This window comes from Glandiceps talaboti, chromosome 13 (assembly GCF_964340395.1).
Source record: "Glandiceps talaboti chromosome 13, keGlaTala1.1, whole genome shotgun sequence".
Classification (NCBI taxonomy): Eukaryota; Metazoa; Hemichordata; class Enteropneusta; family Spengelidae; genus Glandiceps; species Glandiceps talaboti.
In genome coordinates this window covers 5,263,026-5,278,914 of record NC_135561.1, presented here as the reverse complement: position 1 = coordinate 5,278,914, position 15,889 = coordinate 5,263,026, and the positions used below count along the sequence as shown (strand labels likewise).

At 35.3% G+C, this 15,889-nt stretch overlaps 1 protein-coding gene across 1 annotated transcript; it reads left to right on the top strand.

The window, feature by feature from the left end:
- Nucleotides 1-1,096: 1,096 nt before the first annotated feature.
- Nucleotides 1,097-15,627, top strand: LOC144445007 (uncharacterized). Its single transcript, XM_078134558.1, has 18 exons — nucleotides 1,097-1,193; nucleotides 2,783-2,905; nucleotides 3,344-3,455; nucleotides 3,776-3,950; nucleotides 4,263-4,374; nucleotides 5,089-5,195; nucleotides 5,579-5,705; nucleotides 6,357-6,477; nucleotides 7,056-7,141; nucleotides 9,028-9,251; nucleotides 9,798-9,864; nucleotides 10,590-10,684; nucleotides 11,353-11,481; nucleotides 12,399-12,513; nucleotides 13,337-13,483; nucleotides 13,937-14,088; nucleotides 14,589-14,668; nucleotides 15,115-15,627. The coding sequence occupies exons 2-18, from the start codon at nucleotides 2,785-2,787 to the stop codon at nucleotides 15,320-15,322; spliced, it is 2,178 nt and encodes a 725-aa protein (XP_077990684.1). The 5' UTR covers nucleotides 1,097-1,193; nucleotides 2,783-2,784; the 3' UTR covers nucleotides 15,323-15,627.
- The last annotated feature ends 262 nt before the right edge of the window (nucleotides 15,628-15,889 follow it).

The following is a 15,889-nucleotide window of genomic DNA, read 5'->3' as shown; positions in this document are numbered from 1 at the left end:
TTTAAAAAGTCATCAAATTGGGAAATGGAAAAAAATTTCACTATAGTAAATGTATGTGCACATTATACTGTCAATAGAAGACTGTATTTTCTCCTCACAACATACTGGCTTTAATTTGTATTCATAGCACTTACATACTACTACGTGTTGAAATTTGAAATTGATGATTGTGCTGTTTGAAACAATTTTCAATTTTGACCAATTAAGTTAAAAGAGGGTGGGTGCCTGAGGCCTAACTGAAAGAATTTACTAATGTTTATCCTACAATGAACCAGTGACCTTACACATCAGTGTTTTAATGTTTGAAGTGAATATTTATTTACCATAGTACATCCCTGACCCTAGGGGCTTTGTAAATAAAAAAAGGTTACAATTAAAATGTCTGCCTGAGAGGTTTGAGAGTCATATCATACCACAGGGAGCAGCGAGCATGTAACTGATTGATTGATCGATCGATCGATCGGTTGATGTATTGATTGATTTATTTATTATTTGGTTGAATGATTGATTGATCAATTTTTGTGGTGCAATATAACTTACTTTATGTGTGATATTGATCAATTGACTCATTGAGTTTTAAAACTATTTCTTTTTCTTTCCCTGGTTACTTTGCTCTCAGCTGTTGATCTCAGACCACTAAAAGTCTGAGGCTGTATGTAATTCTCTCCTTGCTTTATTGACTAAATAAAGACGCCTTGTCCATTCTTCTAATCTTATCTTAATTAAAACACCCCTTATCTTAAAACTGGCAGGAGATCACTTACATTAACAGTTTGCTTTATCTCTCATCTGCTGGGAGATTATCACACTGGACAAACACTCGATCATGCATAAACTAGTAACTAGTGCAGTGCACTATTCATCTCGCCCCTAAAGGGCAGAATTTATGGGGGTAGGGGGGCTGGTGTTTTGCAAAAGACCGAGGCATGAAAAATACAGACCCCCACAAATCTTTGCACAAAATATTCTGACCCACCCCTCCACCATGCATGAAAAAGGTGAACGCCCCCTCCGATTTCAGTACAGCAGAGCGCCCTCTGTTAACTTCAGCACGTTGTTTTAACCTTGTCATGTGACAGATCACCTGATTTCTAAGCTATCAAACACGATGAGCTCGCACCAGCGGCTTGAAGTATAAGTACTTAGTTGTATACGTACAATGTGATTTCAGCCCTTGTCGTATCACACCTCAGGTAAGCCATGATAGTGTAATGAAAATGGCTCGAATATCAGATAATGCATGACAAAGTGATAGGGCTTGATATGTGTATTTGAATGTGCATTTTGAATGGATCATGTCATCGTCGCGTTGTGAAGTCACCGCTGCTGTCGACTTGCAATGTTACATGTACACATATCAATCTTGCATCATTCTATCTCCTAATACTTTTACGTTGAGCATGACTTCGGAAGCACGTCACTTTCTAGTTTAGTGAAAACACTGAATTTGGTTGTATTTGTTAGAGTAATGTTCATTGGTTCAGCCAAGACATTCATTCATTCATTCATTCATTCATTCATTCATTCATTCATTCATTCACTCATTCATTCACTCACTCACTCACTCACTCACTCACTCACTCACTCACTCACTCACTCACTCACTCACTCACTCACTCACTCACTCACTCACTCACTCACTCACTCACTCACTCACTCACTTTCTTTCATTTGTACCCTTTGAATCATTACAGTTCTCATCCAACAATAATTTTACTTGTAAACGTACACTAGCTGTAACTGGGGTATCATTTTCATGATCAGAAAACCAACAATTTATTAACTAAAATTGTTAAAATACCAATAATTAGACATTGTACATGCCAACTAGAAGTATATTTTATCGAAGTAGTATAAGTGAGAAGTTCAAATTGTGATTCAATCATTAGGGGTTCTGACCCAGAAATCAATTTGATTGGATAGAATATATTGCATTATAATGTGTACAGCTACACAAATATGTTTACCCATAGGTGATTCAGTAGAAGTGCTCAGGCTGTATGATATTATATTTAACAAAATAGTTTCAAAAAACTTTGCAGTTGCAGATAGTGTGGCTTTAACGGAATCTGTTTTGTACCCTTACTAACTTAGGCTAAATTAATATATTTGTCGTCAAATCGAGAAACAAGATGTTTTGCTATAATATTAAATGCATGGCACTAAAATACATTGAAGAGTCAATAAGGAGCACTTTTCTCACTACATACTATCTTTGTATTCATACTACATACTACTACATACTACTACATACTGATTGGAAATTGATTGTGCTGTCTGAAACAATGGTCGATTTTCCGTTCCAAGATGCATTGCGCGAGAGGGCGTTGCTTATGTTGTTAGATTTAGTCTTGTTTTGTCTTTATTACATTTGAAATAACATTTTCATCAGGAAATGATGGTAAGACATGTTGGCCTCTTTAATTATGGGTGATTTTATAGAACAAAGACTAAACGCCATTAATGACAGAGAGAGATTTTACGGGTAGACCCAGGGTACCATCATGTGACAACCATCCCCATGAGTAGCGTGCAAACCCCTCTGCACATACAGAATACATGGCATTGTATGGAGAGATGCGCAATGCATCTTGGAACCGGCAACAGGTCTATTATCAATTTTGGCCGGTTAAATTGAGTGGGGTCTGAGGCCTAACTAAAAGAATTAAGTTTTTTATCCTACATTGAACTATTGATCTTTTTCTTTACAATTTACTGATTCTTTAAATTGTTTTATAAACTTATTCATTCGCAGACATTTCTTTGTATTTTTTCAACACAGGTATGATTTATCAACGTATACTTTTGCAAAACTCAAGGAGTATTTTAGCCAGAGTTAGTCAATTAGAAAATTTATCGACGACCAAACATGTTATATCTGTGCAGAGAAGACACATATCTGACAGTAAGTTGGCAAAATGATTAAGAATTACAAATTATGTGATACTTGGAAGTTATTCAGCATACTAGCTTTCTTGAAAAATTGAAGTTAAAGTTCTTTATTTATCTGATGAGTTACTATTTCCCTCTCCATTTGTAAAAGATTTGTCTTATCTTGTGCTCACTTTGCTTTGCATTGTCTTGCCTCATCTCTTTGCATTGCTTCCCTTTTCTCTCCTCTCCTATCCTCTGCTCTTCTTTTCTCTTCTTGAAGTTCTCTTTTCTTCTCATTTCGACTCACCTGATCTCACCTGATCTCATCTTGCCTTACCCCTTCCCTTCCCTTCCCTTGCTTTCCTTTTCTTCTCTCCCCTCCTCTCCTCTCCTCTCCTCTCCTCTCCTCTCCTCTTCTCTCCTCTCCTCTCCTCAAATATTCATAAAATTTTTCTGTTTTTCTGTTCAGGTTTACTTCACATCCATCCAAGTGTATCTTCAGCCTTGTCAGCTGGTAAACCAGTGGTTGCCTTGGAGAGTACCATCATTACCCATGGACTGCCATATCCACATAATCTAAGGTACTGAGGTGAACAGGTAGAACTGTGAATATTTTAAGGGGAACACCACTCCAGGAAGTGAAGTCATTTTCATAAACTATGGGTTCTGGAGAGTCATTTCATGATTTTACATCACCTACAATTACTTGTGATTTGAGAGTTCTTCTACATCAAATTAATCTTGTGCCTTTACAGGATATCTTTGCTATGGGCTATTGCATCATGGGAGACAGCAGCAACAATATATTCATAGTTAATATACAATGTGTTCATAAACATAAAAGAAAATGCAGTAATTATTTTCTGGTACGATAACTGACTCACAGTTCCTCTCTTTACAGCACAGCACAGTTGGTTGAATCTGTTGTCAGAGATAACAATGCAACACCTGCAACTATTGCTATACTCGACGGTAAAATTCATGTCGGACTCACCAATGAACAACTAGAAAGAATCTCATCTAGTAAAGATTCTGTCAAAGTTTCCAGAAGAGATTTTGCACCAGTCTTAGCTAGGGTATGTTTGCATTTTCTCACAAAAACTTGTAGCATTCAAACAATTATTAGATTCCCCTTACAGACAAAAGCACACACAAGTGTAATAATGAAATTCCAAAAGATAACATCCTCATGAAAGGATGCATCAAAGAACATCTAGTTTGTCCAATAAATTGAGATTTTAAAAACTTAAAGGAGATAAAAGCTACAGGAAAGAAAAAGAGCCACCAAATTAAAACACATCTTGTTATCTTTTGCATAAGTAAAACAGTGTTCCAGTTTTTTAAAATATGACAACCAGTAATTTTCTGTGTTTCTATCAAATCCACAGAGTCAGCTTGGCGGAACTACTGTTGCTGCTACCATGGTGATTGCACATAAAGTAGGGATACCTGTATTTGTCACAGGGGGTATAGGTGGTGTCCATCGAGGGGCAGAAACAAGTACGTTATTAGTTCGACTTCCCATGAATCATTGAGTGATTGGTAACTATTACATCCTTATAACATCAGAGACTGTCACAATTCTCAGCGCATGCTCAAATCCTTGGCCGCCATTTTGTTCTTGTGAACCAAATTCTTTGAACAAGATAAAATTATACCCCATAAATGACTTTATTTATAGTTTACCAAAATACAACTACTGGAGATTTCCTTTTGAGTGGTATCTTACTAATTGTCCTCTTTTTAAAGGGGAATACCACTCCAGGAAATAGGTGTATATTTATAAAAATTTGGTTCTAATAAGAGTCATTTCATAATTTTGCTCGGTTGCCAAGAAACAACAAAATGAAAGTATTTTTCACCTACGTTGTTCTTTGAGTGGAACACCATTGCATCATGGATCTTAGCAGACATGACTATTCATGAGATGCACACTGAATATTCATTAGATGTACACTGAATATTCATGACTATTTATCTGAAGGAAGCTCTTGGGAGTCATGAATATTCAATGAGCATCTGATGAATAATTATGTCTACTAAGACCCATGATGCAATGGTGTATCACTTAAAAGAACAATAGAGGTGAAAAAAAAGAGTTTGAATTTGGTATTTCGCAGCAACTGAGCAAAAATTATCTAATGTGAAATCATCCCAAACACAAAGTTTCTGACAATACTTTTATTTCCTGGACTGGCATTTAATACTTTTCAGCCATGGATGTGAGTGCAGATTTGACAGAGCTTGGTAGGACACCCGTTGCCGTGGTATCCGCAGGAGTCAAATCTATACTAGACATTGGCCTTACTTTGGAATATCTGGTAAGTCCTAGTAGATTCTCAGAGGAAATATCAATTTACCTTTCCACCAAATTTACAGTGTAGTTCTGTTGTCATCAGATATGCATATCCACATGAAGTTATATTTGTTTTGTTTTCAAACACCATGCACACAGTGTGTCATGACCACTTAACTATGTCATTATTAACTCTTACTCATCCCAAATTCTAAGCACAACATTGAATTTTACTTATTTTCATGTCATCAAAGTTCATTACAGGAATGTCTTTTGTAAACTGTGAAAATTTGTCAGGAATATGTCTTTTGTAAACCGTGAAAATTTCTGTTCAGGAACAAAATATGCTGTTTGAGTATCGTGTTGGATAAATAGATTTTCATACTATATATCTCTGTTTTACTTTAGGAAACAGAGGGTGTAACCATAGCAACATATGGGGAGACCAAAGACTTTCCAGCGTTCTTTACTTCTAAGAGTGCACATAAAGCACCTTACAATGTACAGTCACCACAAGAAGCTGCACAGATGATAGGTAATTTCATCAATCATAAACTCTGCCTGAACCAATCAGACTAAAGATAACAAATGCTGTTATTTCAGGATAGCAATAAGAGTGAAGTATTTCCAAACCAACCAATCAGAATGAATGTTTCAAAGATTCCCAACCATGTACCAATAGGAATGTGTTTTTAGAAAGTGTTTCCCAACCAATTAGATTGAATATTACAAAGTTTCCCAACCGATCAGAATTTATCTTAGAAAGAATTTCCCATCGAACCAGAGTGTGTTTAAGAAAGAGTTTCCCATCCAATCAGAGTGAACTTTATAAAGTGTTGTTTAGCCAATCAGTTTAAACTTTACAAAGGGTTGTACACCATATGATATTTTCTGCCAATTCAAAGCCACTGTGGTGATGTTTCCTTAGAAAATTAGAAAATTCATATCTGAAATAAATTTTGGCAGAATATTTTGACTGGTTGAAGATTCAAATGTAATCAACTTTTCCTGTGACACTCTGGAAATTGATATTTTCAAAGGCTGCAATAATACATGTACTCAGTGAATTGTCATGGTTTACACTAGTGTAAACTCACCCCTAGTGGTCAAACTATGCAATCTTTTGTCTTTTCACAACTAATGAAGAATCAGTATCTGTATATGAATATGTTTGTTTATGTTTTAGCCAAAAGTCTGTCACTCAATTTACAAAGTGGAGTTCTGATAGCTGTACCAATACCTGAAGAAGAGGCTCCAGCAGGTGAAGCTATAGAAGACAGTATACAGCAAGCATTGATAGAAGCAAAGTAAGGAACTACAGCTAAAGTACGGAGTGTTTGCCAAAAGACTGTACATAAGATATGCATTTAATGATCAAAGTCACCATTTGCCAAGTTGTGGCTTTTGCTACTCATCACTCGATAAGAGCACATTTACTACTGGACACAGCGGGACTGTGATTGAAGAGTTAGTTTGTTTACATTTATTCAGATTTTTAGACTCCCCTCAATAAAAATTATGCTGTGTTCAGCAGGTAAAGTGTTGTTATCTATCAGGTAAAACAACAACCTAAACTTATAAAACAATCAACTTTGATCATTATGTATATGTTACATACATGTATAGTCTGGTGGGGATTGCTGCCTGTTTTGGGCTTAACATTTTTTTAGCACCGATAGAAACACTGATTAACATTATTGTTGTGTGTGAATATATGTATCAAAATTGTGTTTGAAGAGTTTTATGGAAGAGGTCACCTAAGATCTACATAGCCACAGTTAGGCTGTCTTAGGTTTTGTAGTGTGATTTGAACACATGGGTCATCAGGCCCCATACTGCTGTGCTTTTAATAGTATGTATTATTTCATTGTTGTTTTCTGTATAGGAGAGATAACATACAAGGAAAGGAAGTAACCCCGTATGTTCTCCAAAGAGTTATGGAACTAACTCAGGGAAAGTCTCTTGCTGCAAGTATCCTTTGATAAAGTTGTATATTTTAGCCTAGAGTATTTTAAAGTGATGGGTTCCAAAGCCAGTGTTCTGTAGTCATAGCCTAGAATCCAGGTGAATGGGGATATTGAATTTTGATTTCCCAATCCTGAAATAATGAATTCAAAACCCTCATTCGCATGGATTCCAGGCTAATGTAGTCCTGACAATAGACAAAATATATTGTTGTTGTTCCACTATAGTTATTCTTAACTGTAGCAGATCTAGAGTTGAAGTGTTTCTAGACAATGCTCATTAATACAATATTAGAGATTCCCCTTCCATCTCATGTACAGTGCAATTTGTGTAGCAAAAAAAAAAAGAAAAGAAAAAAATAGTGGAGTTATTTTGACCACTAGGTCGCTTGTTTCTCTTTTTCTTTCCCTATGGAAAGGTTTGGAAACATGTTTGTATGTACGTATGCCACATTGCCATTACCCCCAAATAAAATTACTGTATTGCTCAGTTTTCACCAGTGAAAATGTTGAAATCACATTAATGACATTGCTTAGATAAAAGTAGACAAACACTGCCGTCACTGGTGTTAAACAATTAGAGTCTTCAGAGATAAACAAGCTAAAAATTCTTTACTTACCAAAGAAAACTGCCCCAAAACTTCAGAACTCATTTTCGTTTGTTATTTGTCAGGCCTGTAGTCTGACTTATTTCAAGCAAAACTGAAGAACCTTTTGTGTAGCAAAGCAAATGGTGTAAGCTAACCATTCAACACCACTGAACAGAACAGTGCTCCAGAATTTAGTACAACTGTTGACATTTCAGACTGTGGATGACATCAGACCATGGACAAATGGAATCTGATACAAACAGGGAAAGTAAACAATTGAATTGGATTAATAACAGGAGAAGTAAACAACTGAATTGGATTAAAAACAGGAGAAGTAAACAACTGAATTGGATTAATAACACTTGTCACAGCATGTTGGAAGTACAGAGACTTGTATTACACACCATGGTTTGATAAGAACAGTTTTATGGCTTCTTTATGTGTGCATGAAATGCCAGGGGAACTGGAAATGTGTTTGTCAACATGAACTATTATGTAAAGTGGCCATCAAACTGTTCTTATCAAATTAAATACAAGTTTCAGTACTTCCAACATGCTGTGCCAAGTGTTATTAATCCAATTCATTTGTTTACTTTTCCTGTTTGTAACAGGTTCCATTCATCCACAGTCTGATGTCGACAGTTGTACTTTACAAATTTGTATGACTGATTGATTGATTGATTGATTGATTGATTGATTGATTGATTGATTGATTGATTGATTGATTGATTGATTGATTGATTGATTGAATGATTGATTGATTGATTACGAGTTTTCTTAACTGATTGTAAAATGAAAGGCATTTCTTTAGTCAGAAACAATGCTAAAATTGGAAGCCAAATTGCCTGTGAACTTGCAACCATAAGAAAGGAAAATACTGATGGAAAGTCACTGTCAAGTACTACAAATCGGACAAAATCTAAACCATTGAATATGTTAGAATCAAGGCCAGTTATTATTGGCAGTAGTATCGTTGGTTTCATGACAGCCATATTGAACAAGAACATTGTGGTGAGTTATTGTTGGCTTTGAACTTTGCACTTGCATCATACATTTGCTTGCTTTAAAGCCAGCATAACATAATATGTTTTCATGGAATAAGGGGAGTGCATTAGCTTGGTGTCTAAGCTATCCTTGTTTTGAGATACTATATGACAATAACATAGATACATATCTGATGCCCATGGATAGGAACGTACATGATCCACCATGTACTGATAGGCCAGGTAGTTGCTTGTCAATGTACATTACAGTATTCTTATCTACCAGTACAATATTCCTTGACTTACGCTGAATACCATAGACCTTATTCTTATCAAGAACAATGCCAAGGTCGGAAGTCAAATTGCCTGTGAACTTGCAAGGATACAAACAGAACACACTGACAACTGTACACTTCAGCCACACACATCTAGCAGACCTAAAAGAAACACATCAAAGACTTCAAGTACACAGCAATCAAGGCCCGTTATCATAGGAGCAAGTATTGTAGATTTCATGGCTGCATTATCAAATAAGAATGTAGTGGTGAGTTTGGATGTAGGATTTTGATTTGCATGGTAACTGTAGGATACTGCATCATTTCATTTGATTGGCATGGTAACTGTAGGATTCTCCATCATTCAAATTTGATTGCCATGGCAACTATAGTATATTCCATCATTTAATTTGATTGGCATGGTAACTATAGGATTCTCCATTATTCAAATGTGATTGCCATGGTAACTATAGTATGTTCTCGATCTGTTCAAAATCGATATACCATATTCCATTGTTCAATAGTTTTACTGAAAATCCTCTGTTGAATCTTGTACTCTAGAAAAAAAAACAATTATTGGCACAGTCCGGAGAATTATTTGATGCATTCAATGTCAAGTTATACTCTCGTTTATTGATATGCTATTTGCTAAATAATTTAATATGCTTCATGTCATTGCTCACTCGTTGACATACAAATGTAATTGCTATTGAGAGAACAACACAGAATTTGAGTGATTGTTTTGATTGCAATATAGAGGCTAATTATAATATTTGATACCATATACACTTTCTTTTATATCATTATCAAATTAGTATCATGGAATGACCAATCCTGGTATTTTAAAACAGACATATGGTGGAGTGGCCAGGAATCTAGCAGGTCAGTTTTACCTATTTTGTGTGTTTTTACTTAAAGGGTCACATGCTGAGTTGATATGAATTTGGGCATAGATTTTGCTGCATATTTAAAAGGTATCGACAGTACAATACTGAAGCATACTCAGCCATCACTTGCAATTGACTGAATTCACACCTGGTATTAAGATATAACTCATAAACAATCCGATGATGTAATTTATCATACATATCAAAAAATGTTCAAGAACTCTCTACTATGCACTGACTGTTCTAACAATGCCAGAAGACAATTGTAATGTTGTAGAAGACTTGCAATTTCAGAGAAACGTCAATTTGATCTTGTGCCTTTATAGGGTATCTTTGTTATGGGCCAATGCATCATGGGAGCCAGCAGAAATAATATATTCATAGTAGAGCAATGAATATTCATGACTCATAAGTGCCTATTCCCATGATGCATTGGTCTACAGCAAAGATACCCTAGAAAGGCTCAATAATCAACTTGATGTTTCTCTGAAATTGTAAGTAATTGTAGGTGATGTAAAATCAGGAAATGACTCTCCACAACCCAAAGTTCATGAAATTGCCTTTATTTCCGGGTGTGGTGTTCCCATTTAACATTATACCGGTATAGTTAAATGTTAACTCAGTTAGATTTACCAATTTACTGCCCTTAACAGCAATGCTGACTCATACAGAACTTACTACCATGTCAGTTTTAATTGACAAATCACTTCTTTTCTTCAGATTGTATGAGTCGTCTAGGTGAATCACCGTTATTCATATCAGCTGTTGGTGTTGATGATCATGCAGACAACTTAATTAATTACTGTAAACACATGGTAAGGCCATATTTCTATGAATCTCTCAATAATTTTACAGTTGTCATCAAATGAGATGGTATATCTCAGGATATATTGTTGGAAAAACATTCTGGCAAATGTGTGATTTTACTGAGAAAGCCAAAAAAATATATATATCTGGTTCTGGTCAGCATGCGCGTGCCCTGGATACCCCTGCGTCGATCCTTTTTTTTTTCCAATAATTTTTGCTTTCCCGTTCCTTATTTATTTCTGATATCAGGAGAACAAGCAGCTGAAATCTACCCTACATGCCAAGACTGCTTAAATACAAATTCTAAACTGCTTTGAAGAAAAAGGAAGTTTTTCAAGAGATAAATATGATAGAACAGAGTATGTAAAGTGTCAAAAAAATGTGTATTTACTAATTTGAAAAAAAAAAAAAAAAAAAAAAAAAAATTAGGAAAAAAAAATTCACGTCGTCGCACCACTTTAGAAAGTTTACCCTGACCAGAACCAGATATTTTTTTTTTTGGCCTAATTTTTAAATTGCCTTCCATTATACATGTTTATGATAATAGCATATTGATACAACCTCATCTGTGTAGGTTACTGTATCAACTTGAAACACTAGACACACAATTGATATTTAGAGAAAGCAAAACTGAAGCCTTCATTATTTTGTGTTATGTTTGTTTATTTTTCCTTAGGATACAAGTTGTATTCAGAGGTTACCAGGGCAACAGACAGCTACGTATTGCGTGGTGCTGGAATCATCAGGAGAGTGTTTGTTGGGTATTGGTGATACTGACATTCCTTTACAGATGACGCCAGACTTTGTAAGTTGAATTCTTATCTATGGCTTGTTTCTACACTTACACAATACTATGAAGCAGTGTTTTTTCCAAGGGCGATAAGCAAGTAAAATCTATGTGAGTTACCATGTCATTGTACCGGGGTGCCCCACCAAAATAAAGGTATAGTGCATTTGAAACTATACCAGTTTTACTACGTTCCCCCTTTCTGTTACCAGAGTTCATCAACTTTAGCAAAAAACCATGATGAAGTGTGTGTTGTTCATATTAAAATTATTAAGTGATTCTACAGCTATTTTTCCTTATTTGTTTGTTTGCTGGTTTGGTTATTTAGTGTGTTTGTTTGTCTGTGGTGGTAAGACCACATGTAGCGAACAATCTACACAAACCTCTCACATACCTTTTAGCAGTACAGTGCCAATATCACTAATGAATAATGAGAATGTAGATTTTAACAAAATATTTCCCACAGCATATGCCAACTAGGAATGAATACCATAATAAAAGCAAACCATGTAGATGTTTCCAACATTTCACCCTGTCTTTCACTTTTGTTTGAAAGCTTAAGCAAATGCTACAACAAACTTTAGTATGATTACAAAGGAACTACCTAAAGATGTCAATAGAAAACACATTTAATTAAGTGGCACTCCACTCCAGGAAATGAAGTCATTTTCATAAACTATGGATTCTGGAGTAATTTCATGTTTTTACATCACTTACAGTTACTTGTGATTTCAGAGAAACATCAAGTTGATTTTGTTCTGTTATAGTGTATATTTGCTGTACAACATTGCATCATGGGAGTGAGCAGAAAGGTTGAACAATGAATATTCATAAGAGATGTTTTACACTGAAGGGAATATGCACTTAGGAGTCATCAATTTTAGCCATGTTTGATAAATTAATTGTAATTTTTTTATGATTACATCTTACTTCAGATAAGACAGTTTGAAAAAGAAATATCAAGTGCTCCATTGGTTTGTATGGATGCCAATATTCCAGCCGAGACTATCCAGTATGTATGCGAACTATGTCATCACTATGGGATACCAGGTATGCTCACATTGAGGTTGTCAGTGGCCAAGCAGTTATAGCTGGTACACCTCTTACCACTGTAGTCTGTGTTTGAACCTACCCAGTGCCGGATAGGTTTGATTAAAATTTAACCAGTTCTGTATGTAAGAAGGATGATGTTCAGTTTGATGCTGCCAAGCAATGCAGATTTTCTCCAGGTACTCTGGTTTCCTGGCTTTTCAACACTAGGGTGCTGCTCTGTGGTGACCATTCTACAAATTTTTGAATATATTTGGATGAATTAAGATTATTATTATTATTGTTATTATTATTATTATCTTTAGATGGAATGTAATATACATGTATTAAGTTATTGATTCAACTTTCACCTGTGTCATACACTGTATAGAAATCAACATTCACATGTGTCATGTCATACACTGTATATAAAGATCTATAATCATATCTAGATGTGGTCTGTCATCATTACATTGCATCAATTTATGCCACATACACACAATGTATATGTACACAGAAATCGAAATGATTATTTATAAAATACAACAAAAGGAACATACCGGTAGTAGGGTAATTCACAAAAAACAAAAGGACTTCGACACACTATAAATGAGACAGACACAGGTGTAATTTATCAAACGTTACAAATGTGACATTTCCATCTCATGGTTTTGAATTACCATAATTATATCAGTAGAGCCATAAGGATTACCTAGGATGATTCATTCGTTCTAGACCAACAATTTTCTATAGCTCTACCAGAAAACATTTTAATGCTATTAAAAATGACCCTTTAATTCCAATTTGCTTCAATTTCGTCCCTACTTCTTTCTTTGTATTGTAGTCTGGTTTGAACCTACTTGTGTCAACAAAAGTAAGAAGCCATTCCAGTCAGATATTTGGAAAACTATCAGCTATGTGTCACCCAACATTAGTGAACTAAAGAGTATGTATTCTATGTTAGAAGAATCACCTGATATCAATGTTATAGGTAAGAGTGTGTATCGATTATTCAGAGCTTGAAAGTGGCACCAGCTCCACTGGAAATTTTTATTTTTTCAAATGGTTTTGTTAGATGTAATAACTTGGTACTTGTAATAGTGTACATTATGAATAGTATTGAATCACATGTCAGTAAACATGTTTGTGTAGCTGTACACAGATTATGGTACAAGATATCCAATCAAATCGATTTTCTTGGTTCGCACCCTAAAATCAGCAGCCCAACATGTTTGCAATTTCAACCTTTTACTGTACTACTTATTATTGGTATTATTGGTATTGTAACAATTGTAACAATTTTCAGTCAACTATAAATGGTTTCAGTTACGATATTTGTAAACCAAAATACATGAGTACGTGTTCACAGTGAAATACATATCTTTAAATAGGTTCTTCTGTAACCATCATATCGACTTTTCTTATTTTACTCTTTTTGTTTTAGGAAACAGTATTGAAGAACTGCTACCATTGTGTAGAAAACTACTTGAACACATTGACTGTTTGGCATTGACGTTAGGAAGAGATGGTGTCTTAGTATGTAGGAACACACATGCCAATGAACCATTCCATATTGGGAAACTGCCAAGCACTAAGGTATTTATCTAGCTAGTAAGCCAATAGTGCAATACTTTAGCTCAGCTGGTAAATGAGTGGTTTAAAAACAAATGAAGAATGCATAGAGATGAAAGATGTAAGCAATCTGATGTAGTGAACTTGGTGTGATTTCTTTATTTACCTCTGTTGCCACTTTTTGTCATTTGTTTGTTTTTGTTCCATGAGTGCCTTGTTCCTACATCTGACACAATACCACAGGAGTTCATGTGCAAATTTCATACTAGTCAAATATGTAGTCAATTAGAATCCGTTTGACAATGTGACACTCGAGGTTTGAAATTGAAAGAAAGAGAACACACACCAAACAATAACAATAACGTGGTTGTCTGTGTTCAACTCTAGTACTTTCAGCTGAGCATTCTGAAGTACCGTACTGCAGTCATAAGTTTTGGCATAAGACATGTTCTTGATGATTGAGTGGGTTACTCAACATGCAGGATTTGAACGTGAACTCATCTTAACATTTTTTATCTACACAGAACACTGGTCTGGTGTCTGCAGTCCACTATCCAGCTCTCAGTACTAATGGCATTACTAGTGTGTCAGGTGCAGGAGATTGGTAAGTTAAGGAGTCAGTTAGTCTGTATTCATGTATTTGCAGACGTTCTTGGTAAGTTAGGGAGTCAGTCTGTATTCATGTATTTGCCGATGTTCTTGGTAAGTTAGGGAGTCAGTTAGTCTGTATTCATGTATTTGCCGATGTTCTTGGTAAGTTAAGGAGTCAGTTAGTCTGTATTCATGTATTTGCCCATGTTCTTGGTAAGTTAGGGAGTCAGTTAGTCAGTATTCATGTGTTTGCCGATGTTCTTGGTAAGCACTATACCCCTGCGGGGTACTCACTCACATGGTAAAGGTATATTCACGTATACTGTGGTTTTGATCCCTCCTTTTTGACGTATGTCGACTTGCAACTCTTGATTTTAAGCAGTATGTCGAGGTTTGTCTGTTTTACATATTTTATGAATCTCATTATAAGTATCTAATTTGCGTGTTTGTCCTCTACAGTTTAGCATCGTGCATCATTCATGGTATTTTAAGAGGATACACACCTAGCAACTGTATCCAAGGGGGACTGAAAGCTGCATCATTATCTCTCCATTCACATCATGCAGTACCAGCAAGCATTGTACCAGAAGAGTTCACTCTTGAAAAGATTACAAAGTGGGGACAGAAGTTACAAAATCCTGTTGTGTATCAAAGTTCTAATTTGTAACTTGTAGACAATCTATCCATAAGCAAATCAGGGGAAAAAATAATTAGTTTTAAATATTTTTTTTACAAACATTGTCGAAATTTCTATTTGTAAAATATAGGGCTTTCATCAGTTCAGGAAATACTACCTGGAAGCAAATTATGGATAAAATACTTAGTTTTCTATATTTTTACAAAAATATTTGAAAATGTTTAAAGAAAATTGTGTTTCAAATTCTTCAATGAAGGTTCATCTTGCATTTAGAAATTCATATTGATCAACAAAAGTTAGTTTTATTAGTCAACCTTGCATTAATAATTCGACAACTAATAGCCATCCTTATCTGGAATGACGTCATGACCCAAAAGGTCACAACCTCAGGCCATTCTGTTCATACTTATTAGCAGCTATTCTTTGTAGTCACAATCATGTAAAGTAGTAATTATGCTATGCAACAAATAAAATGTGGTACAAGTGTCCAGTACTATGTGTGATAGTCTGATTTTCTGGTTGGATGCATTATCCAGTATAAAATAAAAGATTATTATTTACAAACAGCAATCAATCTTGCACTGGTTGCTACTGAAG